This window comes from Episyrphus balteatus, chromosome 1, assembly GCF_945859705.1.
Source record: "Episyrphus balteatus chromosome 1, idEpiBalt1.1, whole genome shotgun sequence".
In the NCBI taxonomy this organism is placed as follows: domain Eukaryota; kingdom Metazoa; phylum Arthropoda; class Insecta; order Diptera; family Syrphidae; genus Episyrphus; species Episyrphus balteatus.
In genome coordinates, this window is record NC_079134.1 from 96,146,383 (window position 1) to 96,173,049 (window position 26,667).

Consider the following 26,667-nt stretch of genomic DNA (forward strand, 5'->3'; position numbering starts at 1 on the left):
TATTTTCTAACTTGATATTGATAGAAAAAATAATGAAAAAAAAAATAAAAAAAATATAACAAAAAATCTAAAAATTCTGGGGTCGAATTACGGCACACGATTACGATCATACGTTAACGTTTTGACTATTTCTGTCTCTATTTAATTATTAGAAAATAATAGGGACGCATAGCAACCATTCGTTAACGAACGTATGCCGTAATTCGACCCCTGGTTTCATAGTACAGTTTATTGTTTTTGGGACTACTTAAAAAGCGATTGGAGGGTTACAAAATAATATTTTCCAACAAAATATAGTTTTACTCCATAGTCCATAAACTAAGCTTTTAAATAAAATAAAAATCAAAATCATACTTTGAAAAACAAAGAAATTAAACCACTTTTTTTTTTTTAAGTTAAGAAAAAATTACTTTTTAGTATTTTTGTTGTTGTTTAAGACCTTAAAACTTAATATAAATTTCTTAAACTAATCAATGTGTTAGTATTTGAGTTGAGGTACTTATTTCTTTTTATTTCGATGAATTTTATCAATAATTGCAGAAGTTATACATGTTCAAACATTGTAACATAAGGAAAAATAGCTTCAGTTTCGATTAATTTTTTTCTATGAAAAATACATTTTTAGTTTTTCAAAATAGTTTTACTCCGTAGTTTGATTCAACCTCAATCCAAAATAGAAATAAAAAAAATAAAAATTTTAGTCTAACTAAGAAACAAACCAATGTCTTTCAGGTCGTTCTAAAAGAACGAAAATTTTATCATGTTTTGTTCTCTCTTAATTACAAGTGCACAAATTTGGAAATTGTGGGGATGAAGATATTTAGCCTTGTTTGTTATATAAATAATAAAATTTATTTCATTCAATTATCTTTAAAAATGTAAAAGTTATTCACCGATTTGTAAACGATAACCCGATTTTTACGTGGTCCACTCAGCCTTAAAAAGCGGAATAGTTGCGCCCATATCTTATTATGATGATAAATCAGTCTTGTTTTTTTTTTTTTTAGATAGTACCTTGTTGCAGATGATGAGCGATATGTTTATGTAAACATAGATTGAAACAATTTTTTTTTTAATTAAATATTTTTTATTTTCCTTTTTTGTATTTAATTTTAATTTTCAAAATTTAATTTTAATTTTTTTATTTTCAATTCATTTTTGTTTTCAAACTTATTCAGGGACTTTATCTTTTCTCTGGAGGTCGAAAATCTCCAAAGGAAAAGTCACTAAAAGAAAAGGAACAATCACCTTCACCAACAAAAGAATTGAAAGACAAATTCGGTAAATCAGGTACAGAAAAAATGGGTGTCGGCGTTCTAGCTACCTCACCAGACAATGCAGATAAGGGTCAATCGGGTTATACCAGGCCGTATGAATATTCTGAAAAGGATGAGGGTACCAGTCCAACGCGGAAGTCGTACATCCCTGGTGGATTCCGTTACGACCAAGATCCGAAATCCAACAAAGGCTACGACGGAAGCGAACAGCTCTCACCAGGATCCCAACAGAAGAAAGTTGGACTTGCTTTCAATTATGCTCCTGGAAATGAGGAACAACTTAAGCAACATGCTCAAAAGCTTAAAAAAGGTGAATTATCACCCAAAACACGTGACAAGTTGAATAAAGGTCAATTGTCTCCAAAGACAAAAGAAAAACTACTAAAGGAAGCTAATCTGTCACCCAATACTAAAGCTAAATTACTTGCCACTGCAGAAAATATTGCTCCATTGGAAACTCAAGGCAGATCTTATTCACCAAGCGAGGGCAGATATACGTCGGGAGCTCCGGGAAGTTATAAACCGATAATTGATCCGACAGCTGCTTTTTTGGATGCTGAACGATATTCTAAAGAGAAACCAAGTTCTGTTTTACATCAAACAGATAAAGGGTCTCCAAGGTCTAGAGGGAAGAGAGTTAAGATAATGGTAATCACATCTAAAATTGACCCATCTACCAAGAGAATTGATATTGAAAATGGTCAAATTGAACACTCAAGTGGAATTTTGAACCCAGAAACAGGTTGCATTGAGTCAAAATATGGCTTAATTGATCCTAAAAAAGCAGCCCTTCGTGCTTTGAACACTAAAACCGGAAAAATTGAGGAATACCAAGGCGAAATCGACCAAAAGACTGGATATATACATCTTTTAAAAGGAGTTTCTGATCCCAAAACCGGCCGCGTTGATGACTCCTTGGGTCAAATTATTTGTGTTACACATCAAGACAACCCCGTTGTTGAGCTTACCGCGATTACTAGTCGAATCGATCCAGTAACAAAAAAAATCGACAGTGTCAATGGTGAAGTAGAACGTTCTTTAGGTGTTTTGAACTTAGAAACCTGTATCTTGGATACAAAATATGGTGAGATTAATCCAAAAACGGGTGAACTAAAAACAGTTGATCATAAAACACGAAAATTAGTTTCGTCAAAAAATGTCGTAATTGATCATTCAAATGGTCAAATAACCATTTTAGGAGTAATAGATCCAAAATCTGGAAATATCGACACAAATATTGGTCGTTTAATTGAAATCGGTTCACAGATTGACCCTGTTGTGGAAGTCACTTGCTTGTCTGGTAAATATGATACAAAGAAAGGCATAATTGAACCCAAAACGGCACAAGTGGAAACTTCTAAGGGACAATTTGACCCAAAAGCCGGAAAAGTTGATACAAAATACGGTCAGATTAACCTTGTTAGGCACACAATCACATATATCGATACTAAAACAGGCAAACCATTGACAAAGGATGTCAAAATAGATGCAACTACAGGTCAAATTGTTCTTAAGAACCAAGTTAATCCTAAAACAAACAAGCTTGATAAGGACTATGCTCGCATCCTCTCCTTGCGCATCGTTCAGCATCGTATTGACCCCAAAACTCAACAACCAATTAACGATGAGCGTGATGAAAAAGACATCATTATTGATCCTAAAACAAATCAAATTTGGGTGCCAACTGGTATCAAAGACCCAAATACTAATGAATTACAGTATACTTCAAGTAATATTGACCCAGTGAATGGTTACGTTATTACAATCTACGGGTATTTAGATCTAAAAGCAAATGAGATTAAGCAGCAAACTAAATTAGACCCAAACTTAATTAAAATTGAACCAAGCACTGGTAAAATATTCACTGCCACTGGTGAGGTTGACTATCAAACCGGTGAACCCTTATACGCTGCGAGCCAAGTTGACCCCGCGAGTGGCGAAACTTATACTAAAGTCGGGCGGTTCGATCCGAAGACTGGAAAAATTATTATTGTAAAAATATTCTTAATTTCAAAGACAGACGGCAACGGCCGTCCTGAAGAATTTGATCCACAATCGGTTGAAATTGATCCCAAAACCGGGCGTATTTTAAAATTCTCTAATAGAACTGTTTATGTTTATAATATGATTGATCCAATAACTGGTGAAATTATTCAGGTTGATCCGAACGATCCACGCATAGCTGGAGCACGTACTACCGTCACGCATACCATGACTCTATCAGGAGAAATCGATCCAGTAACTGGTCGCATTAAGAGCGAATACGGGCATATTGATCCACAGACCGGTGACATCGACCCGGATACTGCCATCATTGATCCAGTGACGGGAAAACTTATCCTTAACTATGCACAAATTGATCCCACTCACTTTGGTAAGGACGTAGAAGTAAGCACTACCACGGAATCTGTCCCAATTACCCGTCAGGAGTTTTTCGATGGAATCAAGCATATGGGTAAAAATTCTTTGCGCCGAGACTCTGAAGCAAGTAGTGATGACGACATGACAAAACAATATGAGTCAGAAAATATTAAAGATATGCAACCAGGAACAGCAATGGGTGGCAGCAATAAATTAGGAAAGTATGTTAGCACACCAACTGTAGTGAAAACAACGACAAAACAGGTGCTGACTAAGAACGAAGATGGTGTTACCCATAACGTTGAAGAGGAAGTCAGAAATTTAGGTACCGGAGAAGTAACGTTCTCAACACAGGAACATAAGGTTAGCTTCAATTAATATATACAAAATGGTGAAGGGAAATCATTTAAAGTTCATTTTATCAATTTACTTAACACTTATGTCCTTGAATGAAACTTTAGACACATTTAACAACTAATGATCTCTAGCTTTTTGGCACTATGAAAGTTTAAATGATTCCAAAACTAATTATTTAGAGTATCAACTTGTAAATAATTATCTTTAAATTTTCATTGACTTTTATATTTTATTTTTGCGCACTATTTATTTGAACGTCAAACGAACAGTTGTTTTGGTTGTGCAATAAACTGGAAATTAATCCTTACATTTTTGTCTCAGAAATATTCGTAAAAAGCGGACCGCTTGACATTTTTTGCCTCCATTAAAAAAAATGTCTGAGCGCTCTGAGATTTTTCCTTGCGGGACTCACTTAAGTCAGTGTTTACATTCAACGATTTTTTCACGAATATTTTCCCGGTTCTTGGCTAAATTTAAATACGATTTTTTGTCAACTGCTTCCAAATATACTCTTATGAATTGTTTTTACAAACGTAAATTATTAAAATTTAAATAAATAAAAAACAAAATTCAGTGATATATGTACATTGTACATGCCTATATTTCGAAGAAATGATTTCAGACCGTTATAATTTTATGATAAAAATCGGGCCAGTTCGAAGTATCAGTCCAGATTAGTAATTTAAAAATCGTTAACTGGTTCTTTTCGAAAAATTGGAGATTAATAAAGAAAAATGCGCTAACACTGGCCAATAGACACATTTAACACAGGGCCCTATTTCATTACAACATACATTAAAATAATGTTCATACATCTGATACAATTTTTGTTGTATAGATTTCATCGGAAGTAATTTGTATTTGATGTATTTTTGTATTATTTGATGTATTTATTTTGACATTTCAATTAAATCAAATGTAAGGTGAAGTTTCGTTTGATCGAAATAATTTTTTACTCATAAAAAAAGGCAAGAGTACGATAACTAAGGCGGTAAAAAATAGTAACGGAATTTTGTAGAACAGTCAAATACAAGCATTTTTTACTATGGGAGGGGGTCTATCTCCCCCCAATTAGGAGGGATAGACAATTTTCTAAAAAAAAAACTAAAAATGTTAAAAAAAATATTTAAAAACAATGGCAACACTTACAGCTATAAAATATACCTTTTTGAAAAGCCAGAATCTTACACTTAATTTAAATTTTCAAATCAAGATATTTCAATCAATAGTTTTTGAAATAATCAAAAATTTTGGAAATAGCTTTAAAAAACGCACTTAATACTATTTTCCTTAAGACTGTGAACTTCAATACGAAATTGGTTGATAAAGTAAACTGCCTTAATTGATTCCTGATCAAAAACTGAAAACCATATGTTTCTATGCCTTATAGTTCTTAAGAAAATTGAAAAAACACGAAAACTACTTTTTCAGATTTTTAATTTTCGACTGTTTTCGATATATTTGGCATCACATTGCCACCATTAAAGAGGTCTTTGATATTTTATACATAGAGTAAGTTGAAGTGTACCTCCAGGAAGGTATCTAATGTATAGATACCTCGCCAGGCAGGCGCCAAAGTCAATAGCTTTTATTATCTAAAAAGTACTTTGCCTGGCCCGCTTCACGGGTTCTCAGGATTTAAGCATTACTTTTTGGGTCCTCTGTCCTACTCACGCAACTTCGTTGCTCCGCTTAGGGTATGTATAGTAGGGTGTCCGTTATTTCCCAAAGTGATGTTTTCGGGGGAGACACCCCCTAGATCGAAAGCTTAGGGCCTAAATAAGGGGAATTTAGCAAAAAAATTTCAAAAAATTGACATTTTTGATTTATTCACAAATTTTTGAATGTAATATTTGAAAAGAATTAAAAACCAATAAAACTGCATTTAAAATTGTGTGATAGGTGAAAGCAAAAACTACGAAAACAGCTAATAATAACGGACACCCTAATGTATAGTCGCCTGGCAGACGCTAATGTCAACAGTTTCTTAGGTAAACATTACCTTACCTTGCCCGCTTTTCGGGTTCTCAGTATTTAAACTTTACTTTTTGGGTACTCTGTCCCGTTCACGCAACTTCGTTGCTCCGCTTAGGGTATGTAAATTCGTCTGGAAGGCGCCAATGTCAACAGTTTTTAAGGTAAACAGTACCTTGCCTGGCCCGCTTCGAGGATTCTCAGGATTTAAACTTTACGTTTTGGGTCCTCTGTCCCGCTCACACAACTTCTTAGCTCCGCTTAGGGTATGTAAAATCGCCAGGCAGGTGCTAATGTCAAAAGCGTTTTAAATAAAAATCCCCTTCTCAAGAAAAGGAACTAAACCATCCATTGACAATAACATCATTGAAACACGTGCAATAAAATTTCTTATTTTTACATTTTCTCAAAAACTAGACGGTATAGGAACATAATGGTTTTCAGCGTTTGATTAAAAAGCATTTAAGGCAGTTTATTTTATAATAAGATTTTGTATTGAAATCCACAGTCCTTACAAAAATTGTATCAAATGAAATTTTTTTAACTTTTTTTCCCAAAATTTGACATTGAAATCGATTATTTCAAAAACTATTGATTGATATAACTTGATTTAAAAATTTAAATAAAGTGTGAAATACTGGCTTTTGAAAAAGGTATCATTCATAACTGTAGGTCATATTTTATATTTAAATATTTTTTTTATTTTGAGTTTTTTTTTTAGAAAATTGCCCTTCCTCCTATAGGGGGGAGATAGACCATTGCCATATTAAAAAATTTTTGTATTTGACTCCTCTACAAAAATGCGTTACTAATTTTCACCGCCTTAGTTATCGTACTATCCCCAGGCAGTGTTCCTAGTGAACAATTATATAGTTGCGCGGGCTTAATTTATCAACCTCTGTGTAACCGACTTGATGCAGAGAAGGTGGCGGTATTACTTATTATTAAGTCTAATGCAACTATTTTCAATTTTTCTTATTAAAGGGCCATTCCGCTAGAGACGATCTTCGGCAAAATTTCTTAATTTAAATATTTGTAACTGTTTTGTAATAATAACGAGTACCTACAATAAATAAATCATTATTTATTATTGTATTTAATAAATACAAGCAAAAATGAGTCCAAATTTAACAGAAAAATTTGTTTCTTTGCGCTTGGGAAGGCTTTAAATTTACAGGCTCAAAATTTCCATAACCGACAGCTTGTGGTTAAATTAACTTGTTAGACATGTGGTGACACATGTAAGGTATTTATTTGTATACAAGAAAATAATATTTTGTTGGTGTATTCCTTACCGTTACTTACTTTCGGTTGCTTTGTAAACGTGTTGCACCCGCGATAGCTTCGAATTTAAATTCCTCTTTGTATTTTTTTCATTGTATTATTTTTCTTATTTATTTTTTATGTTTTAAGATTATTGATTTAACGTCATTCGATATACATATGTAAGTAAAAAATCAAAAGTGTTTGAAAATTAACAGACTTTTATGTTTTTGTACTTAGGTCTAAAAAGGAAGGGCCGATTTTGTTGCACCCGCGATAGCTCTTTGAACCCTTCCTATCGACGATTTACTTATTTAATTAAAATTTTATAGCTAAATCAAAAATAAAAAGCTTTTAATGTACCCTTTCAAGTTATAGTTTAATTAAAATATCTTTGTATTTGTTTTAAATAAGCTTCGAATGCGTACAAATGTTGCATCCGCGATAATGGAATTACCCTAAATACAAATAATGAAAATGTTATTAATAACTGTATCAGTATTTTAATTCATTTGTATTCATTTTGTATACAAGATCTTAAACATCCGCATCTGCAGATGTTAACTTTCAAAAATCCGCATCCGCGGATGTGATAGAAACCACACCCGCAATATCCCTAGTGTGAACATGTGTGCGATATTTTTGTATTTTGATTAAAAAATCAGAATCAATTTTTCTCTACTTTTCAGAATAAGAACTGTCATTTAGTGCCAAACAAATAGTTTTACAATCGTTCGGGGTGATTCCGGACAGTTCCGGATGACCAAACGAAAACGCTATACTTTTCAGCCCATTTTTGGATTCAATGCACAGAAAAATGACTTTTGCATTGAAAAATGATTTTGTCCATGCTTTTTCATAACTGTTGTGCGGGTGTTGTGTGGGGTTCTTCATATTGGAGATAGTATACTGTCTACGAGTTAACGTAAAATTGAACTTCTTCTAGTTGTCTGCTGCTGCGAATTTTAGCATACCAACATTTTGTACGTTTGTTTTTTATAGAAATTTCTTAACCGGCTTAAGTCAAACATTTAACTTTATTTATTTTATTAATTACATGTATTATATCATTTTAAAAAAAATCTCAGTCACACCAGAACAAATATCCACAAAAATAATATAGATAGAGTGTAATAAACAAGTGTGTACCACGTTTGTTGCCGTTACCATATTCACTTAACAAACACGCTCATCTTAATTTCCTGACAAAAATTTCTACCTTAAGGCCGTGTGTGAATTGCGTTGAATAGTTAACACCGTGTAAAATGTTTGACACTATTGAGGTGAATAAAACATTTTCAGCTGTTAAAAATGTATTGGGCTCGGGGACCTGGTTAAATTTGAGTTAAATTTTCTTTGCAGATGATTATTTTTGTTTTTTTTTTTATTAAAAAGAAGTTTCATGGCAGAAAAGAGGCAGAGAAAAATATTAAACAATAAGCCATACAGCTGAAATTTTTTTGTTCACCTCAATAGTGTCAAAAATTTTACACGGTGTTTACTATTTAACGCAATTCACACACGGCCTAAAATCGTAAGTAAGGCCGTGTGTGAATTGCTTTAAATAGTTAACACCGTGTAAAATTTTTGACATTATTGGGGTGAATAAAAAAATTTCAAATTGTTTAATATTTTTCTCTGCCTATTTTCTGCCTCTTTTCTGCCATGAAACTCCTTTTTAATAAAAAAAAAACAAAACGAAACCATCTGCAAAAAAAATTTAACTCAAATTTAACCAGGTCCCAGAGCCCAATAAATTTTTAACAGCTGAAAATTTTTTATTCACCTCAATTGTGTCAAAAATTTAACATGGATTTAACTATTTAACGCAATTATCACACGGCCTTGGGCTCTGGGACCTGGTTAAATTTGAGTTAATTTTTTTTTGCAGATGGTTTTGTTTTGTTTTTTTTTTTTTATTAAAAAGGAGTTTCATGGCAAAAAAAGGCAGAAAAAATTTTAAACAATAATTTTTTTTTTAATTTTTTTGTTCACCTAAATAGTGTCAAAACTTAAACACGGATTTAACTATTTAACGCAATTCACACACGGCCTAAAAGCAATAGAATGTCAAAAAATGACATCTGACAAAACAGTGGCCGGGTTCAACGCATCATCTGAACTTAAGTTCAGATTTTTTTTGACGTTGAACGCAAAAAATCATCTGAATTTCAGATGACATTACAAAGAATCTACTTCTTTGCTGTACTCGGATTGACTTTAAAAAAAGAACATTTATATTTCTAGGATAAGCCTGGTACACTGTTCGCGCTAAATTTTAGCCGAGATAAAATTGCCATACAAGTTATCGATAATTTGTATGGGATCCATTTTAGCTCAGATAAAATTTTTCGATAATGTGTATGGGACCTAAAATTTAGCGCGAGCAGCGTACCAGGCTATATTGTAAAAATTATTTTGTTGAATCCCTTTGTACTATCCACTTATGTATGTTTAATTTTGCTTTTGTCCCCAACTTCATTAAGTTTTTTTGTTTCCTCATTTATTTTCATTATTCCTTGTCTGCACATAAACATGCGGAGGAAGAACACAAAATTAAATTAATTACATTATGCATTGTAATATCATATCAACAAATAACAATAACACCGCAACAAATGTCCAAACACAAAAGAAATATGAACAAATCCATTTATAAATTGTACTATGGTGTTTTCGTTTGGTAAAAAAATTGATTTGTTTTTTGATCTAAATCTGTCAAAAAATTATTGTTGCGACTACTTAAATGAAGTTGAACAGATCAAAAATTGTTTTTTGACAGATTTAGATAAAAAATAAATTGATTTTTTACCAAACGAAAACACCATTAAAATCACAAAGTTCAATTTTAGTGTGTAGCACATTTAGTACGTTTACCAACTTCACCAACACAAACACACCCATCTAAATTTTCAGATAAAAATTTCCACCTGAAAATCGTAACTAAATGTCAAAAAACGTAACTAAATGCCACCTTACTTTTTATGACATCTGACCAATCAGAGCTTCTGAAAATTCAGATCTTAAGTTCAGGTGGCCTGCGTTGAACGCGGGGATTGTCTCTAAAAAACATGAGTTCAAGTGGCTTGATTTGAACCTGGCAAAAGTATTTTTTTTAAGATATTCCAATTTTGTTCAAAGGAATTTCCTCGATCCTCGAACAGTTTACAACTAGGAGCATTTTGAAATACTCCGTATCACGTATACCACTTTTTCAATTTTTAGTTCCCATTACAGCTATGGGATGCAATCTTTTTGTGTTTTATAATTTTAGCTTGTTTTTTTTTCATTAAAGAATAAGATTGCTCATTTATCAAAGTTAAGAATCTTAACAAAAATTTGTTTACAATTGTGTTAGATATGTAAATAAAACAAAACCTGAGCTGTTTCAAAAATACTCATAACAATAGCTACATACTTCTTTTCTTTACTTACATGCTATGAAATGTTTTTACAAACGAAAATGCTTGCATAAAATCATAAATTTTTTTTATTAACACAAAAACACATAAAACCTAGGCCGATACACCAAGAGATGATTTGAGCGGTGCTTATGTAACAGCCACAGCGGTTACCACACGAACTGCCACCACTCACGAAGACCTGGGTAAGAAAGCGAAAACCGAACAACTCGAAGAAAAAACTGTTTCAACTACCCGCACTCACGATCCAAATAAACAAGAACAAAGAGTTGTAACACAGGAAGTAAAGACCACTGCAACAGTTACAAGTGGCGATCAGGTAAGATCAGATCTAATAAAAACTCTCTACAAAGAGTAGAAGAAAGCGAGCCATGTTTTTTTTAAATCAAAAATAGCTTTTTTGTGTTGTTTAAAAAAAATAAACTGTGCATGCATTTGTGAATGATAAACAGTTATTTGGCATTGTGTATTTCGTAATGAATCCAGAAAAAAACATTTACCAAATTTTTAGTTTCAAAGAAGAGACAGTATTTCATCAACAAGTTCTGGTGATTCAGGTACTCCAATTGATGCGCCTTATGATGGTAATGTGGTAAAATCGACAACAGTTTATCAGGTTTGTATGCAGATTGCAAATCAAAAGTTAGTATTGTAGCTTCATAATTCAACTTTAATATTATTCATTGTGGTAGCATATTTAATGTTATAATCATTTAAGGGAATCATGCAAATGTATGAAAAAAAAAAAATTTCACTTGCCTTGCTACTTACTAAGAAAGTATACAAAACAAAATTTCGAACATGGCGAATGTTTTTTTTTTTTACTTGTATTTTGACCTGGCAATTGGCAATCATAAACAAAAAATATATTTTTTTGTTTATGGTTAGTGCTCAACTCCATCCAACAACCAGTTCATCTATGTATTATTGTATTCCTTTTTGCCAATCAGAAATGGGGAATATGTTCATACACACAAACCCTCATTTTTCTTCGTTACTGTTGGTAGCTCAAAACCCAAGTCAAATGAAAGGGTGGTCATGTTCGAAGTTTTGTTTTGCGTACTTTCTTACTTAGTAGTAAAGTCTTGACCACCTTTTGTTCATACTATTGTTACGCATTCATCATTTAAATATCATCTTATTCATTTTTAATTTACGGAATCTTTCATTTAATTTTAGCAATCCCCAACAAGCCCCGGACCAAATTTTGAACAAACTCGAGTTGTTTTAGGAGAAGAAACTCCCGGTTATTCAGGTCATGGAGAAATTGTATCCTCACAAACAGTAAGCAGCAAAACGAGAACTGTTGAGACTATTACAGTGAGAAATAAAACTTCTTTTTAATTTATCACATCTTACATTAACAATTCTGTTTTGTTTTAGTATAAAACCGAACGAGATGGAATTGTTGAAACAAGAGTTGAACAAAAGATAACAATTCAGTCAGATGGCGATCCGATTGACCATGATAAAGCTTTAGCTGAGGCAATTCAGGTTTGTACTGCTCTACTTTTACTTGTCTTTATATTCGAGTAAAAGCTTCGAACAAAATGACCTTAACCGGCGGCGCGTACAGACAATGGGCAGGTTCAGAAACGTTAGGGATTAAATATTTAGGTAATTTCTCGGTCTCTGATTGGTCAACTGTCAAAAAAATCCTTCCAATTTAGGTAATTTTATTGGAAAGCTGACTGGAAAGTTAGGCAAGAAATTTTTCCCTAAAAAATTAGGAAATTTTTTTTTGTCAACATGACAGCTGATTGTTTTTAATTTCAGCAAAATTAAATTTATTTGTGTGAAAAACGAGTAAAAAGTGCATTATCGGTTATAATTAATATTATTTATTTATTAAAGCGAAGTGAAATTTGGTGTCTGCTCTAAAATTCTCAAGTTAATTTCGAAATTTGACAATAATGGCGTATCCAAACTTATTTAGTCAATTTACTCAAATTTCCGTTCAGAAAATGACGTTACCTAAATATCTAGTCCCTAACATTTCCTGAACGTGCCCAATGCCTTAGTCGTTTTCCATTTGTCAATTCGATGTCAAATTTCTGAATGCGACAGCTGGTAAAAGGGGTTGAAGAAGGAAATAAATGGTAAAATATTAAATTTCATGTCTCATTTACCACTTCAGATTCCAAGTCAGGTCGAGAATAAAATTTCTGACTGGTTTTGTCTGGATTTTTGAAATTGTATGTATTAATTTCATGGAGAAACTATAAAGAAACATAAGAATCGTCCGAGGGCCCTACCAATAACTTTACTTACTTTAATATTGAACTGAATTCTATATGATTTAATAGTGAGTTTAAAGGCTTATATTTGAGTTTCTGAACTACAAAATTAAACCGAGCGTTGAGTTTCCGAACTACAAAATTTAACCGAGCGTTAGCCTTTAACTTCTCTTTTGAATTAGTTTTTATCATGTTGAAATATGTATAAATCAGTTAAATATTAAAGTGAGCTTTAAATTCGATTATTTGTAAGGCCCAAGTCTTATTCAGGACATAAAAATCGGCCGGGCTTAAAGAATATTTAAAAATTAAACGTAAGCAACAAATAATTTACATTGAAATTTGTTCCTTTTTTATATTTTATACTCATATAAAGCTTAATTTTAATGGCGCAAAATTTTAAACAAGCTATTGTTAAGAGTTAAGCATATACTACATATACTATACTCTGTCCGATAAAAATTGGCAGTACAGGAAAGATAGGGCATTTGCATCTCACTCTGCTTCACGCCTTCTGGATATGTCTATCACATAAAAAAACTCACACAGCGATGCCGTATTATCCGAAAATAAATTGCACGACTGGGGTCGCACGTACTTGCTCTTATGCTTAAAGTAACTATAATGTTAAAGCTTTTTATTCAAGAAATTTAAAATTTGATATTTTGAAGAAATTTCATAAGTAGTATAAAAAAATTAAATCTGTTTTTATAATTAATTAAACTCCGTTTTAAATTATCTTAAAAAAAAAAACAAATATGCCATTTTATTTCTTGTATAAAAAGGTATTTTTAGAAAAAAATTTTCGAAAATTGTAGATATATATAAAAATTTTTTAACATTTTTCAAAAAAAAAGTTGGTATGCCATTTTGAAGAAATAATTAATTTACACATAAAAACTAAATTTCAAAATTTTTCATTGGACCGTTTTCAAAAAATTGATTTTTCAAAAAAAAATTTTGAAATATTTTTAAAAAAACCAAAAATGCGTTTTTTGAAAATTTTCTAAAATTTTAATATTATCTTCACTTACACACTTTTGTATAAAAAATTTCATTAAAATCGGGTTAATGTTGTACGAGATATTCAGAAACGAAAAAACCGTTCTATGACAGGTACCGTTAATAACGGTACAAAAAATATTTTTTTTATTTAAAAAGTTGGCTCTTATGTGTAGTACTACACACAAAAATTTTAATCAAAATCGTTAGAGCCGTTTTTGAAAAAAAATTAACTTTTCTATTTCCGTTATATGGCAGGTACCGTTAGTTTTGGTCATAAAAAAAAAATTTCAATTTCCCCTCTAGGGAATCACCAAAAACTGCTAACTACCAAGTTTGAAGAAAATCACTTCACTCGTTTAGGCTGCAGCTCCAGATAGAGACAGACACACAGACAGACAGACAGACAGACAGACAGACAGACAGACAGACAGACAGACAGACAGAATTGCCGGACCCACTTTTTTGGCATTCTCCATCATCGTAATGTCATGTAAAATTGTTCGATTGTTCGAGTTCGATTTTTTTTACGAATCCTAAACTTGCCCTATAGTACCTATATCGCAAGTAAAAATATTTCGAAAAGGTACTAGCGTTACCATTTTGTCGGTAAAATTTCACAAAAACGAAAAAAAAACAATTTTTTCGTTTAACACCAAAATAACAAAACAAAAAATTCACTCATTTAAGACACAGGCCTACCTCACGCACGGGTAAAAATTTTTTCCGGTTGAAATGTTAAAATGCATGTTAAAATGTTGACAATTCCATGGCGTGTCTGTGGTTTTCTTGTGTGTTTTAGGGTCATATTTTTCGTTAATTGCTTTTGGGCAATCGCCAACGTGCGCAAGCATGATGTGGTGGCCGAGCGGTTAAGGCGATGAACTGTCAGTCGATCTTTTACTGTGGAAGAGTGTTTATTATTCTATAAGCTAGAAGCAAGTTAGCCAGTAAAGTTATCAAATCAGCGATAGCTTAAGTGGTTATATCTAGTTGTAAGTGCGAAAAAACGTTCTTTTTTGCGGATTTTTTGTGAAGAGGCATTTCATTATGCAAACATTTCAACCCAGATACAGAAATTCGAACTTTTAGGTATAGAACAAAAATGTTGTTTCGGCACGTAGTAGGATAACTTGGGCGCCAGGATTTGATAACAAGTTTTTGTAGAGGAGCTCAATACAAACATTTTTTTCTTTGGGAGGGGGGGTCTATCTCTCCCCGTTTAGGTGGGAGGGGCATTTTTCTAAAAAAAAATTATCAAAATAAAAAAAATTATTAAAAAACAACGGCAACACTTGCAGAAATAAATGATACAATTTCCGAAAGGCAAAATTGTACATTTGATTCTAATTTTTAAATCAATATAATATAACCAATAGTTTTTGAAATAATCGATTTCAAAGTTAAAAATAGGCGAAAAAAAAAATTTGTAAACTCATTTTATACTATTTTTGTCCAGACTGTGAATTTTAGTAAAAAAAATTACTCACACAGAAAACTGCCTCAATTGATTCCTTATCGAACTGTGAAAACTATATGTTTCTATGTCTTCTAGTTTTTGAGAAAATTGAAAAATTATTTTATCAGATTTTTCTTTTTTCAAAATATTTTTTGTTTTTATTTGTTTTTATTTTTCAATTTTCTCAAAAACTAGAAGACATAGAAACATATAGTTTTCACAGTTTGATAAGGAATCAATTGAGGCAGTTTTCTGTGTGAGTAATTTTTTTTACTAAAATTCACAGTCTGGACAAAAATAGTATAAAATGAGTTTACAAATTTTTTTTTCGCCTATTTTTAACTTTGAAATCGATTATTTCAAAAACTATTGGTTATATTATATTGATTTAAAAATTAGAATCAAATGTACAATTTTGCCTTTCGGAAATTGTATCATTTATTTCTGCAAGTGTTGCCGTTGTTTTTTAATAATTTTTTTTATTTTGATAATTTTTTTTTAGAAAAATGCCCCTCCCACCTAAACGGGGAGAGATAGACCCCCCCTCCCAAAGAAAAAAATGTTTGTATTGAGCTCCTCTACAAAAACTTGTTATCAAATCCTGGCGCCCAAGTTATCCTACTACGTGCCGAAACAACATTTTTGTTCTATACCTAAAAGTTCGAATTTCTGTATCTGGGTTGAAATCGAAAATTTTTTTTTTTCTAAGCCATTTTTGAAGTGATTTTCATAAGAAATACCTCGATTAATTGGGAAATAGATATAGTTTTTGAATATATTTTTTAAATAGCATGTTGTTTTGAAAACATATACTTTAAATTGATGCCGAAGTTGGGCAAATGACAAAAAAAATTGAATTTTTGAACTTTGACAGATTATAAATTCTAAGTGGTTTAACCGAGTTAAATGTTTTATACATTGTTAAAAAGGTATATTTATCTTCTATCAGAAACTGTAAAAAAATCGAAAATGAGTAAAAAATTGTCGAAGCTAGAATTTTTTCAATGGGTGAAGGTCAGAAAAACCGTTTTTTGCCCGTAACTTCAGATTTTGGGGGTGTTAGGGGATTTTCAAATACCGTTTCGTATTCAGTGCGACTAGTTCTACAAAACCTGATAGGTCTCCGCCCGCGTATATTTTAAAACCTCATTTTTGTAACACCGTGTAATTTGTCAAGGAGGCGGTGTTGCAATCTTCATACGTAAAGGCATAAGTAATAATTATACAGTCAAATAAGGTGAAATAAGAGGTAAACCTAGGAATGAATGCTAATAGAAATTTTTTTTGCTCAATATCTTTGTTTTGGCATTCTATAACATACCTCAAAAGTCTAGAAAAATCGCATGTCCGCGAGTCGCGATTTTCTAGGTCAAAGCGCGAAATGGAAATTTTCAAAATTAGCAATAATAGACAATGGTACTATATACACATATGATACATGACTTCGAGGTATTTTTTAATGCTGATGCCAAAATCTAAAATCAAGACAATCTGACGTCGCTAAAAAAAGTTATACCTGTTTTTCATCTGTCGACCCATATTATTATAACAGTTGCAAACTTACTACCGAAAAACCCTTAAAAGTTATGGTAGAGGAACCAAATTTAGCATGAAGGTTTTTATATCCATTATCAAAACAATGCAATGAAAAAAACATTCATATCTATGATAAAATCGTATTTTTTGAGAAAAGGGGAAATTTTGGGATATGCACTAAAAAACATTCTGGTACAATCTTGGAATTAGTGCTAATAGGCTAATTTTTTTGTTTGTATCTTTGTTTGGATATTCTATAACTTATGTCCTAAGCTAAGCGCATAAAGATGTTCTCTCGTTACGTATGTAAAAAAGTTGTACCATTGCAATAAATACCAAGCCAGGCTAAAAATAAGATGAACTAAAATGTGGACGTATTCAGATGACCGGCAGTGTACCTACAAAAAAATACAAAATAAAAATTAAAAAAAAAAAAATACAAACAAATATAAAAAAAAAATTAAAATTGCTTGCTGTGGCTGTTCTAGTTTTTTAAGTAGTATTAACAACTTAACTGTCCAGTGAGTCACGTATGACTCAAAATATATGTTTTGCCCCAAGCCTACAGAGTCCCATGTATCATATATGATTCATATACATATTTTACTAAAAACAACTTCACTGTCCCCATACAATCTGATTAAAAAACCTCTCTACGTTCAATATTATTTTGTTTATTTAAAGGATTCATCACTCCACGTCCATGAGTCCTATTTGACTCATAGAATATTTTTTGCATTGTGTTTGTGGAGTCCATGAGTCATATATGATTCATAAAGATCAGTTTCTAAAAACAACTGAAGTCTCATTACCATGGCAAGTTGATATCATAATTACATCTCGAGTATCACGCCATTTAAGAACAGTCACACATCCATCCTTTGGGCGAGCGATACTGTCATTTTTTTTCAACTTGGCCGTTGTCACCCGCACTGGTAGACCCATTCGATTTTTCCGAAGTGTTCCACATAAATCAGTATTCCTATCTTTTAAGTAAATTGCCAATGGTAAGCTGGTATAAAAGTTATCAGCAAATATTATTCTCCCTTGATATAAAAGTGGTTCGCACAATTTCGCAACAACAGATCCTGGTTTGTCAGACCTTCTATTGCCGAACTAGCTCCCGAATATAGCTCATAGGACCACGTATAGCTATCCACGGAACACATTTTATAAACTTTTATACCGTATTTGTTGGATTTTGAAGAGTTGTATGTCTTCATTTTCAGTCGACCTTGAAATGTTACGACGGATTCATCTATAACCAGTACTTCAGAAGGAGTACCTATATACCAACCGAAAGTTGGTCACTAGTTTTTTGATTAAAGAATCAATCTTGTAAGTGGTTTTTTGTGATCTATCTTGATAAGTGGGGTGGGTAAAATGCCAGCAACGCAATATGAGGCAAAACCTATTATACGACATGTTTATCTGGTGCATTAAAGGATAATTGTAAACTGGATCGAGTTTCCAGTAATGCTCAATCGTGGGTAAATGAACGACACCCATTAGCATTATGATGCCGAAAAACGTCTTTCGAAAATTTTAATCAGATTTACCTTTCCACCTTCATTAGTAATAGCGTCAATTCGGTGCACACCACAATTTCCAGTAAACTGCTCCCGGCCAATGGGAAGAATGACATCACTCCAAACTAAATCTTGCTGTTCTTCGGCTAAAATTTGACGCCGTTGGGACGATTGTCGGCACTCAGTAGCATTGAAGTTGACATTACCTAATAAAACATATACATGCATACGTACATATATTATAAATATAACCCAATATAATCCATTGGCTAGAATTACCAAATAGATTGGAATGGCCTGAACTTGATCCTTGATTATTTTCTTGATGAATTTCATTTTCTATATCTTCTTCCATTCTAGGAAGAAAATCGTCTTCACTTTCATAAAAAGAGTCTGATTCGATTGATGACGGTTGATATTCGCTATCGCTTCCCGAACTGAAATCTTCGCTGTCCATATTATTAGGCGTGTTTTTTTGGCACCGCTATCCCTATCTGCAGTGGGAGCTTCCATGTATTACAAATACAACACCCAGCTGCGGATAAAACTTAAACTTAAATCTAGCTGCGGATAAGAAATTGACATTTTTTCGAGTATCGATACTCGATCGGAGAAAATTTCGGATAATCGGATAAATCAAGAGTCTCGAAGCTATGTTCGCAGAGTGCAATCTGCAACGTACTTAAAGTGCGTTCTTTTATTTAAGTTTATTTTGAATTAGTATTGGAACGCACACATAAAATTATTTCTACATTTCATTTATATACATATTTACCATTGATGAAAACTTAACCTACTCTAAACTTTAAATGCTTTTTAGTGAAATAAAATCAAGGAACAAGTCGCACATAATTATTATACGGTGTTTAATATTTTTCTGTAATGTCGTTTTTATTTGCAAAAGTATTTTTTTTTCTTTCTAGCGCCATATTAAAAAAAAACTAAAAAAATTGTTTTTGACATCAAGAAATAAGTTGTCTGCATCATTGCTTTTAATTTTGGTATGCAGAAACTTTCAAAAAATGAGTTTGGATATGTCCACTTTTTTCAAATTTATGAATCTGACATAGACCAGTGCCGATGCCTTCAAAAACATTAAAAAGTACAAAAAAATCATAGTAGGATGAAACCCATTGGAAAAGGAGGAGAATATGATAAGAATGAAAGGAAAAATAAATTACGGGCGAGCCGAGTTCGGGAAGTAGGTGGGTTGAGTTTTTAATGGTAAAAAATGGTATATCATGATTTCCGGCAAAACTACAAATCCTATAGAAAAAAGTTGTATGGCAAAGTTGTAGGTAATAAAAAGATCTACAACTTTTGTATAAACAATTTTTCACATAACCTCAAAATTTATGTGAAAAATTCAAAAAACCGAGTTTTTGGTTTTTTATTTTTATCTTTTTCAAAAACAAACATTTTTCTACGAAATTTGGTGAAAACTTACCTTATTATGTCCCAAATACACTGTGATTTATTTGATTTAAAATATTAATTTTTTCACCTTATTTTGACTTAATACCAAAAAAAACACCCTAATTTTCAATCGAAAATTCACGTGTCAAAATATAAGCTTTTTTCAAAAAGTCGGTGGGCATTCGTTCGTTAAAATGTCTATTTTCTGATGGTGTAAAAAAAATTTTACATTAGTATACTATAGAACATGTTCGAGTAAAATTCAAAAAATGAAAAAAGCTTGAATTCAAAAAAAAAATTTTATCATTGTTTACAATTTTGGCCTATTTATTCAAATTTACACTTTAATTACTCAAAAAACGTAAGATTTCATGTAACATTGATTAATCTTACGTTTTTTGAGTAATTAAAGTGTAAATTTGAATAAATAGGCCAAAATTGTAAACAATGATAAAAATTTTTTTTTGAATTCAAGCTTTTTTCATTTTTTGAATTTTACTCGAACATGTTCTATAGTATACTAATGTAAAATTTTTTTTACACCATCAGAAAATAGACATTTTAACGAACGAATGCCCACCGACTTTTTGAAAAAAGCTTATATTTTGACACGTGAATTTTCGATTGAAAATTAGGGTGTTTTTTTTGGTATTAAGTCAAAATAAGGTGAAAAAATTAATATTTTAAATCAAATAAATCACAGTGTATTTGGGACATAATAAGGTAAGTTTTCACCAAATTTCGTAGAAAAATGTTTGTTTTTGAAAAAGATAAAAATAAAAAACCAAAAACTCGGTTTTTTGAATTTTTCACATAAATTTTGAGGTTATGTGAAAAATTGTTTATACAAAAGTTGTAGATCTTTTTATTACCTACAACTTTGCCATACAACTTTTTTCTATAGGATTTGTAGTTTTGCCGGAAATCGAGATATACCATTTTTTACCATTAAAAACTCAACCCACCCACTTCCCGAACTCGGCTCGCCCGTAATTTATTTTTCCTTTAATTTTCATCATATTCACCTCCTTTTCCAATGGGTTTCATTCTACTATGATTTTTTTTGGTTTCAAAAATTATCGACCCTGGTCTAACAGCTAGAAGTGGATGTAAAGTGAGGAAAAAGGGGAAAAGTCTCAGATTTCATGATCTATTTGAGACTTTAGCCATAACTACAATGACCTAAAAAGTGAAAAAGTGGGAAATTTACAAAAGTAAAAATTTTTTATTTATTTCTAGCGCTATTTGTTTTAGGAAAAAACTACAAAAATTGTTTTTTAAAACAAAAAATAAGCTTTCTGCATCATTATTTTTAATTTTGTGGACAGAAAAACTATCACAAAATGAGTTTGAAAATTTTCACTTTTTGACTTTTTGCAAAAAGTGGCCGTTGTAGTTATACCTTAAAGTTAAGTAAAAGTTATTTATACAAATTTTGACCCTTATTGTCAAAATTAAAAAAAGTCTTCCACATTTCACATATACGAATTTCAATTTCGATCTTTCGACCCTGCATATAAACGGGCCACCTATAAAAACTCCAAATTCATGAACGACGACTGTACCCAAATCTACGAACATATCCCAATATGTCAAAAACTTATCCGAAAGCAAAACCCAAATAAAAAATCAAACTTTGAACAAATGCAGATGGATGTACAAATGGAAAATAAGGAAAATCCATTTTTAGTAATTTAATTTGGTCTGTTTCATTTCTAACGTTTAAAAATCAATAAATTATGCGTAAAAACTACTCAAAAATAATCTTGAATAAAATTCGGTTTTGTTGTTTTTGTTTTATTATCTGACAGCTAGACAGCTGCGGATGGGCAACTGCGGATACGTTTTTTTGGGAAATACAATTTGGCTGCAGATAGCGATGCCAAAAAAACACGCCTATTGTATTACCTATATTATTAACCGACACAAAAATAATTCGTTTAAGTTCCCAGTTAGAAAATTTTATTATGTTATTTGTTTTTACAACAAAATGCAATAAATTCAAAAGACGACTTGATAAGTTCAATATGTTCTATGAAAAAAATTGCGTTGCTAAAGTCAAGGTCGATCAAAAGATGTGATCCTATCATAATATCACATTATTACGTATTTATTTCATATGTGATCACATCTGATTCATCGGACTTGTGCGATAAAAATAAAACACCATAAATCCATGCATCATATATGAGCACAAAACTAAACTCATTTTTTTACAATACCTACCAATTACTCACGCAAGAAACCAATTCCAATTGTATTCTTTGTAAATAGTTGTACTTTAAAAAAAAAAAAAAGTATGGGACGTGGAGATGATTTTCAAGGAGTTTTTATTGGGACAGTGAACTGTTTTTTTTTTAATATGTGTGTGTATCATATATGACTCATGGGACGCTGGTGGCAAGGCAAAAATAAATTATATGAGTCAAATAAGCTTCATGGGACGTGGAGTTGATGACGATGAACATAATGATGGACGTAGGAAGGTTTAATAATAAGTTTGTATGGGGACAGTTAAGTTGTTAAGTAGTTTTAATTAGTTTGCAAGTTTTAAAATAACAATAAAAAATTATATGATTGCAAGTTTTTTTTTTTAATTATTTCTTGGTGAAAAATAACAACCATTGAAATATTAGTATTAATATAGTTCTAATTTCTAAGGCCAAAGGGCATAAGAATTAAGAAAAATGAAGTATAACTTAGTGTGCCCGTATAGGGCCAGTAAGTTAGTTTCAAGTAATTGATAAGTAGCCTAGTTTTTATGAATTTTTGTCTAGCTTTAAGATATTTTATTAAAGAATAGAATATTATTTCTTATTGACCGCAAAAAATCGATAACAATATAAAAACAGATGAAATTTAGTTTTTCAATATTTATTATTTTATCGAATGCATTTCGAACTTTAAACTTCAGCGCGAGTTTAATAAAAAAAAATGAAAAGAACAAAGCTGAAATGACATTTAAAAAAAAAACAACTCGCTTACAAAATTAACTAGCTTACAAAAAATTATATTAATAGCTCGCTTACAAAAAGTAAATAAACAACAAATTTTACATTAAAAAAAGTGAAAAAGAGATGACCACCAGCTTCTAAATTCATTAAATTGTTTGTGGTTTGAATGAAAAAAGATTTGTCAGCATCTAACTAAGTTTTTACAATTTTTATGTTATCAATAAAATTGGTGTAACAGAGTGAGACTGTGTGTTGTCAAAATTAAAGATGTGTGATGGTATCGCTTTTTGAATTTCCTTGTTGTCTATTGTTCTTTCGTGTTCACTTTCTCTTGTCTTCAAAGCCCTTCTCTTCTGTCCAATGTAAGCAGCATCGCAGTCTTTGCAGATGATTGTATAAACACCACTCCGCTCAAGCATTGGTTTAGGCTATAGAGTCTTTTGTAGTACCAAGTGATAAACGAAGTTTGTTGTTGTTTGTGTGAACGATTTTCATGTTTGATTTCTTGAAGTATTTATGTAATTTGTTTGACGTCTTTGATCGGATTTATTTGAACTAACATTCTGAGCGAAAAGCGTTTAAAGATTTCTTTTTCTTATATAGGAAGTTGGCATCCACTGACCGCTTCATCACATTGGATTCCTTCTGCAATCTTCAAAACAAATTCGCAGCTTTCCTTTCTATGGCTTATAGACTCTGTCGCCTTCCACTTTCCTTGCATAACTATAAAGCTGTGTATAAACATATCCTTAATTTGGCTACAATAAATGGTTAAAACAAACATTTAATCGACAATTTAATAATAAATCACTCAAACAAAATAAGAAAAAGAAATCTCTTAACGCTTTTCGCTCAGAATGTTAGTTCAAATAAATCCGATCAAAGACGAGTGGCTATCGCTTTCGTTCCGAATGTCACAAACAAATTACATAAATACTACGAGAAATCAAACATGAAAATCGTGCTTGAGCTTAGTGGTGTCTATAAAATCACCTGCAAAGGAGTTGGGGTCAAAATTCTGCCGGGGTCAAAATTCTTTTGTCAAAATTCTGCTTTCAAAATTCTGCTTAACAAAATTCTGCTTTCAAAATTCTGCTTTTCAAAATTCTGTTTTTCAAAATTCTGTTTTTCAAAATTCTGCTTTTCATAATTCTGCTTTTCAAAATTCTGCAAAAAATTAAAAAAGGGTTTGGAAAATGTTAAAAAGCGCGCGCTTTTAAACATTTTCCAAACCCTTTTTTAATTTTTTGCAGAATTCTGTAAAATCATCTTTTTGAAAAATTATCTGCTTATTTGATTACTTACACACATAATTTGTCATTTTTTAAATGCGAATTAATTTTTGTTTTATAAATGAATAAATTTGAAAATATTAAGAAAAGGTTTTTAATATTAAACATTTCCGAAGATAACTAAAAATTTATTATTTATCAAATAAAGATGAATATTCAAAAATTTGAATAAGAAAAGGAATATACAACATCGGTTCCAATTAGTATACATATTTTATTTGAAAGAAAGTCAGTATATGCATTTCAAAAAATATTTGCGACATTTAATAAAAAAATTTGGGAAAGTATTAATGTTGAATTACATTGATGAGGTGTATTTTTCTCTAGCCAGCGCATATGCTATAAAAAAAAAAAACAGAATTAGCAGAATTTTGAAAAGCAGAATTTTAAAAAGCAGAATTTGGAAAAACAGAATAGAAAAAAAGCAGAATTTTGAAAAACAGAATTTTCGCTGAAAAAGCAGAAATTTGAAAAGCAGAATTTTGAGGTCAGAATTTTGACCCGATCCCCCTGCAAAGACTGCGATGCTGCTTACATTGGACAGATGATAATTTAAAATTGGGTTGGGGTCGAAATTCTGTATGGGCCAAAATTCGGATTTTAAAACTCTGCATTCCAAAATTCTGTATTTTAAAATTCTGTAAATTCAAAATTCTGTATTTTAAAATTCTGTAAATTCAAAATTCTGTATTCTAAAATTCTGTAAAAACAAAATTCTGGATTTCAGAATTCTGTATTCCAACACTCTGTAAATGATGAAAGAAAAATTGTTTTAACGAAGAAAAAAATAAAAATAATAAAAAATTATTAAAAATATTTTTATTTTAAGTGGAGTGATTGAATATAATTCAATATAAGTTCAAGTGACCTCAACTCCAAAAATTTATAAAGCGTTTCGCCCAGGTACGACAGTGGGCTCATCAGTTAGATCTGTCGTACCCTTACTAAGACGCCTTATTTTGGTCGATGTTTACCGACACTATATAAAAAACTCACAGCATGAATATACTGTGAATTATAATATTCTAAGGGAATTTGTTTAAATTCAGACACTTAGAAAATGTATGATGAGCCCACTGTCGTACCTGGGCGAAACGCTTTATAAATTTTTGGAGTTGAGGTCACTTGAACTTATATTGAATTATATTCAATCACTCCACTTAAAATAAAAATAATTTTAATAATTTTTTATTATTATTGTTATTTTTTTCTTCGTTATTATATAAGCCTGACCACGGGCATACATTTTCTAAGTGTCTGAATTTAAACAAATTCCCTAAGAATATTATAATTCACAGTATATTCATGCTGTGAGTTTTATATAGTGTCGGTAAACATCGACCAAAATAAGGCGTCTTAGTAAGGGTACGACAGATCTAACTGATGAGCCCACTGTCGTACCTGGGCGAAACGCTTTATAAATTTTTGGAGTTGAGGTCACTTGAACTTATATTGAAAAATTGTTTTGATAATGAAAAAAAGTGCGCACTTTTTCTTTTATCATTTACAGAATTTTGGAATATAGATCTTTGGTATTTTCTTTGCAGAAGATATTTTGAAGTAAAGTATCTCCCCAATTAATTTGCATATGGCAATGACATACCTTGAATACCAAAATACGAGTAATATTTAGCCAAGAATCTTCATTATGTACATATTTCATCAAATTGTTTTTGTTATTTTGTATTTGTTTTTTATTTTTGTAAGGTAAGGATTTATTTCTCTTTTTTTGTAAGATCTTTTATTGCCATTTTTTGAAACAAAACTGAAATATTTAAGTAGAACATAAACTCATACATATTCTCTAATTTTTCATCTACGTAGGCTGTGTTTTATGTAGAACATAAATCCTTAAGTTTCATTTTAGCAGTGTTTTTACACTGTTATACTTAATTTGTTAATTGAATATAAATTGTTCAACATGCAAGATAAAAATTAATAAGTTTTGAATGTAAAGAATTCAAAAAAGCAGAATAATGGATTTGCAGAATTTTGAAAACAGAATTTTAGATTTACAGAACTTTGAAATACAGAATAATAGAAAAGCAGAATAATGGAATACAGAATTATGTTCATACAGAATTTTTTATTCAAATACAGAATTTTGGTCACACAGAATTTTGGAATGCAGACTAACATATCGTGGGCACAACGCCAAAACCACGAATCTGCAAAATTGTAGTTTTGAGAAAAACGGCTTCAATGTTTTGGAAACTCATGCAATCTTATGGAAACTCATGCAACGAAAATTGATATTTTAGGCTTTTAGGCAACAGATGGAGGACTGGGGTCGATGCAGTGAATAGAGAAACCTATAACAAGGTTCATGACGCATTAAAGTGAAAATGTCAAAAAATGCAGATTCGCGGTTTTGGCTTTGTGCCGACGATATGTACTTTAATTTTTTTAAATTTAAGAAATTTCTATAAATTGATTTTTGTATAAAAAAAAAAAAATAAAATAATATTTATAATTTGCTTATACCTGAAGATGAGAAGATTTCTCGAAAACGTTTGTTAATAAATAAACAATATTATATGTGTATAAAAAAATATTCTTTATATATAATTCGCGAAACTAGATTTTCA

General features: G+C 31.2%; 1 protein-coding gene across 9 annotated transcripts in view; it reads left to right on the top strand.

Annotated features, from left to right (window-relative positions):
* The window catches only part of LOC129906160 (protein 4.1 homolog), a 232,518-nt gene that overhangs the window by 197,699 nt on the left and 8,152 nt on the right, over positions 1–26,667 (top strand). For 4 of the 9 annotated variants that reach the window (XM_055981817.1, XM_055981816.1, XM_055981820.1 and 1 more), the window contains 5 exons: positions 1,179–4,001; positions 10,752–10,973; positions 11,166–11,270; positions 11,834–11,974; positions 12,038–12,148. In XM_055981817.1, coding sequence (XP_055837792.1) covers positions 1,179–4,001; positions 10,752–10,973; positions 11,166–11,270; positions 11,834–11,974; positions 12,038–12,148 — 3,402 coding nt within the window. The remainder of the gene's footprint in view (positions 1–1,178; positions 4,002–10,751; positions 10,974–11,165; positions 11,271–11,833; positions 11,975–12,037; positions 12,149–26,667) is intronic. The other 5 variants (XM_055981822.1, XM_055981823.1, XM_055981819.1 and 2 more) reach the window with 4 other exon arrangements.